The 4,759-nt window shown below is 39.2% G+C and overlaps 1 protein-coding gene across 1 annotated transcript; it reads left to right on the top strand.

Annotated features, from left to right (window-relative positions):
* The first annotated feature begins 254 nt into the window (after nt 1–254).
* On the top strand, nt 255–1,226 carry LOC130836086 (olfactory receptor 11L1-like). Its single transcript, XM_057708036.1, has one exon. The coding sequence runs from the start codon at nt 255–257 to the stop codon at nt 1,224–1,226; it is 972 nt and encodes a 323-aa protein (XP_057564019.1).
* Nucleotides 1,227–4,759: the final 3,533 nt, after the last annotated feature.

Below are 4,759 nucleotides of genomic sequence, written 5' to 3'. Positions count from 1 at the left end.
AAAACCTAACATCCTGGGGGTGTAGCTCAGGGGTAGAGCATTTGACTGCAAAACCTAACATCCACATTCAGCTTCTGATATCAGGATATATTTCTTAAAAGCAGGATGAAATTATACATTTGCTCCTCTGAAATGTGGTGCATAAAGATGAACTAATTTTAAAAAATTAGTCTCTGAAGTTCCGAACATCAATATTTGTATGTTTATGCCTTGTGTACAGTGTTTTTCCAAAATGTTTTTCTCCTCCACAGGCAATGGAGTCCCAAAACGTGTCCACTGTTACTGAGTTTCAGCTGCTAGGATTCCAGAACCTTCTTGAGTGGCGGACTTTGCTCTTTGCCATTTTCTTGTTCATCTACTTCCTCACAGTCACAGGGAATATTGTTATCATTGCAGTGGTGAGCCAGGACCAGCAACTGCACTCACCTATGTACACATTCCTCAAACATCTCTCCTTTCTGGAGATCTGGTATACATCCACCATTATGCCCCTCCTCCTAGCCAACCTGCTCTCCCAGGGCCAAGCCATCTCCTTCCCTGCCTGTATAGCACAGCTCTACTTCTTTGTGTTCTTCGGGGCTACCGAGTGCTTTCTTCTGGCCATGATGGCCTATGACCGATACCTGGCCATCTGTAGTCCACTGCACTACTCTTTCTTGATGAGTCCTGAGATCTGCACCAAGTTGGTGGCAATCTCCTGGTTGACAGGGGTCAGCACAGGATTCCTGCCCTCCTTGATGATTTCCAAGTTGGATTTTTGTGGGCCCAACCAGATCAACCATTTCTTCTGTGACCTCCCTCCCCTCATGCAGCTCTCATGTTCCAACATTTATATCACTGAGATGGTCATCTTTACCCTGTCATTTGCTGTACTGTGCATGTGTTTTTTTCTTACACTCGTTTCCTATGTTTTTATTGTGTCCTCCATATTGAGAATTCCTTCAGCCTCTGGCCGAGTGAAGACCTTTGCCACGTGTGGCTCCCATTTGGCTGTTGTCACTATCTACTACGGAACCATGATCTCCATGTATGTTCATCCCAATGCCCACCTGTCACCAGAAATTAACAAGATTATTTCTGTCTTCTATACTGTGGTCACCCCACTGCTGAATCCTGTTATCTACAGCTTGAGGAACAAAGACTTCAAAGATGCTGTTAGAAAAGTCGTGAGAAGGAACTGTGGCATCTATGGAGTAAGAGTGAACACAAGTTTCTTTATCGGATAAAGAAAATCAACACACAGACTATACAGTGGATTAAGTTCAGGGATAAGTGAGTGGCACATTCAGAGTCTTCAAACCTGAATGCCATCACTAACATTACATTAAATTCCATAAGCCAAAATAAAACAGCTTCTTTACGGCCCCTTGCCAACAACTGCTCAGAAGATAAATAGCCTCTATCAAAACATTTTGGAGACAGTATTGTCCTGGACACTTTCCTTCATCTTTTGATGGGAATCTGATTGTATAATTCCAGGGCATGATGATGACATATACAATATTTTCAGATTCTATGGAAGGATTACTTTGGAGATCATGAAGCCTATGTACAGAAAATTATACCTCTTTCAAGTACTGTTAGGAGACTGGTCTTGTAAACTCAATTCCTGGTGCTATTGGTGCTTGTTAAATATCTGTGGAAAGAATGAATGAATGAAAAAGAAAAAAAGATAAATGAAATATGTGTTGACCAGAAGTATCTTATTGACAGGAAAAAACAAAAAAAGGTTTTTGAAGTGGCAAAGATTTACTATAGTAATTTGCAAGGTTTTTTTGTCATTGTTTAATGGAATTCTAGAAAAGAAAAGAAGAAAGGAAGGGAGGGAGAGGGAGAGGAGATAGGTGGAGGAGGAGTAACTGGTGTAAGGAGAAGGAAAGGGAAAAGGAAGGAAGGAAGGGAAAGAGGGAGGAAGGGAAGGAGAGAGGAAGAGGGTAGGGAAGGGAAGAAAAGGGGAAGAAAGGGAAGGAATGAAATATCCAAAGTATTATATACTCTTATGAGCTCTAGGAATCAAAAGCTGTGCATTAAAAGGCTTAAAACACTTTCATATTTTCTTTAAGTCAATCAATATTTAGAAGACCTCTACTAATCCTGCTCACTATTCCATTCATTAATTCTACAAATATTTTCAGTCCATTGTATATGTCAGTCTCCTTGCTACAGTCTGGGTTACTCAAGAAATGGCCAGGGAAGACTTTGCCTTAAGGGAGCCTCTAGCTTTGAGGGAGAGAGAAATATGTAATGTCATTAAAGAAATAATTGATTTCTTTATATTTGTGATGATTGCTATGAAGTAATAAAATGTAAGCTTGGGCATTAATATAGAGCAATAAGGTTTAACTCATTATAGAAGATAGCAACGCATTCTATGTTTATGTAGGGTTTTAACCTACAGTTCAAGGATGAGGAGAATAAGAATGGAAATAGTGGTCCATGCAGAGAACATGGCATAAATGGCAGAAGCAGTCAGGGGAACTTGGGGATGGAGGAAATAGATGAGTCTGGAGAGAAAGGCAAGAGCTAGTCCATGTAGGTCATTCAAAGCCCTGTAGGGTTTTTGGACTTTACACTAAGAAAAATAATTGATTATCAAAAGGTATCCATTTGGAAAGGCATGATCGATTTTACATTTGCAAATCTCTCTACTGTTAGAGAAAAGACTGAAAGAGAACAAGAGTTTCTGGAGCCATAGCAGTAGCCTACACAAGGAGAAGAGGTTGGTTTAACTTAGATTTGATAATGTAATACATCATAGAAATGCCTCACAGTGATGAGATCAGGAATGGAAAATCTGGAATCATTTATTCCTGTGCAGCGGCACCAGTCTGTAGTCTCTTCACAAACTTGTGATATGCTCCACATCTACCCCTGAGCTTCAAGGGATAAGTGCCGTTTGACTCTTTAGCTCATATAATTTCATCTCAGCACATGTCCTTGCTTCTTCTTATCCTCCTTCTCCCAGTGCTCACATTCACACTTCTTCCTGGGACTTGACTTGTAAGGACTGTTTTTAGTCCTTATCAGATCCATCTGGTCCAAATATTGGGTAGAAGGAAAGCAATGCACCAGAATCTGAGATTGGACAGGAAATGGGTGATACAAGTAGGAAAGCATCACTGATCTGGGCTTTTGGGCAGAGTATCCAAAAACAATCAAATATCTTATCTTGCAAACCTTTGTCTCTGATTATATTGATTGTGCTTTATATTTAATAAGATTAAACTCTCTTACCAAAAGATCCTTTCTAATTTTAAACTTGGTGGGTGCCTGGCTTTGCCTATGGGAAGAAAAAGATTACTGATCCACATATGAGGGAATTTAAAAAATGGACATTTAGATGTGTGGACCTGAATCTCAAAGGAGTAACCTGATTGAGAGATAAAAATTAGGAATTTTTTTAACATATAGATCACATTTGAAAATATGGAAATGAATAAGATTTCCAAGGGAAAGTGTATAAACCAAAAAAAAAAAAAAAAAAAAAAAGTGAAAGAGCATGTAGGATTTTCAAAATATAACTCCGTAACTTTTAAGTAGGGAAGAGGAACCTGAAAGGGGACTAAGAAAGAACAACCACAGAGGTGGAAGGGCATTTGTGAAGTGGTTGTATAGACTCTTTTAAGGGAAGAGAATGTTTTGGAAGTAAGAGGCATTGAGCATGGAAAGTGAGGATGAATATATTTTTCTCAAAGTTCTCAACACAGAGGGTACTGTTGTTCCCGGGAGAGGCAGCATCTTTGGCCTGGGAAGAGTGCACATTGGATTGATTACAGTGGGGGAGCGGCTAGGTTGTAAGGGAATGGAAGCAACTGTGTGCATGCAAATAATTACCCTGAGAAATGCTATTGTGAAAGAATGAGATACATATACCTATACTGGAGGGGTGGTTGTATTTTTGTAAGATGTAAGATTTTAGCATCTGATTAAGTTTGAATACTTGTGGCAAGGGTCCACTAGTGAGCAAACATTTGAGGAATGAATATAGAGAGTAATCCTGACAGCTTGAGGTTGAAAAGTATGGGATCTGGGGTAAAATGTGACTATATCAGCTTTCAGTAGGAAAAGCATTTTATTTAGTGTGAGGGGCAGGAGGGGGAGAATCACGGTAAGCTGATGAGGATTCAAAGAAATAGAGTTAAGACTTGTACAAATTCCCATCTGAGGATTTACATGGCTTGTGTTTCTGAGACAAGGTCAGCAGCTCTTACATATCATCAAGAATGCAGGTTAAGGTTTGAAGAAAGTGGTAAGGCATTCCAGACTCAGATTTTAACATGGGATTGATAGCTGGCTGAAGACAGGTGGATTTGAGAGCAAAGTTGAGTTCCTAGTTGAAGTAGAATATCATCAATTTAATGTGATATTGAGCTTCCTGTTCTGTGTATTCTGCTTTAAGAGCACTCAGCTGTTTTAGCTCAGTTCCATGTGGTGAAAGACAAGGTTCGCCTTGAATTGAGGCTTAGCTCTATAAATAGAGCTGGAGAAAAAAGGCAAGGAAACAATGGACTTTAGAGTCTCCAATTTTCAATAGGGAAGTAAATACATGGGAAGGAACATTAACCAGAAGTTCAGAGTTTTTAAAAAATGCAGTTGTAATAGGATTACTTCTTCTATGTGGACTGACAGGAAGTGATACATAGAAGTTTAGTGGTTCAAAATAGCAATATAAGACAGGGTTTAGTTTTGGATCACAAAAATGTCAAAAATGTAAGAAAAAGTGAGATAAATCAGGTTATGAGAAGAAAGATGAATTGGC

This window comes from Hippopotamus amphibius, chromosome 15 (assembly GCF_030028045.1).
Source record: "Hippopotamus amphibius kiboko isolate mHipAmp2 chromosome 15, mHipAmp2.hap2, whole genome shotgun sequence".
In the NCBI taxonomy this organism is placed as follows: domain Eukaryota; kingdom Metazoa; phylum Chordata; class Mammalia; order Artiodactyla; family Hippopotamidae; genus Hippopotamus; species Hippopotamus amphibius.
The sequence above is the reverse complement of the archived record's forward strand: the minus strand, read 5'-3'. Positions and strand labels throughout refer to the sequence as shown.

Coding starts and splice junctions, on each gene's coding strand:
- LOC130836086 (XM_057708036.1), top strand. CDS start 255: ATGGAGTCCCAAAACGTGTCCACTGTTACTGAGTTTCAGCTGCTAGGA.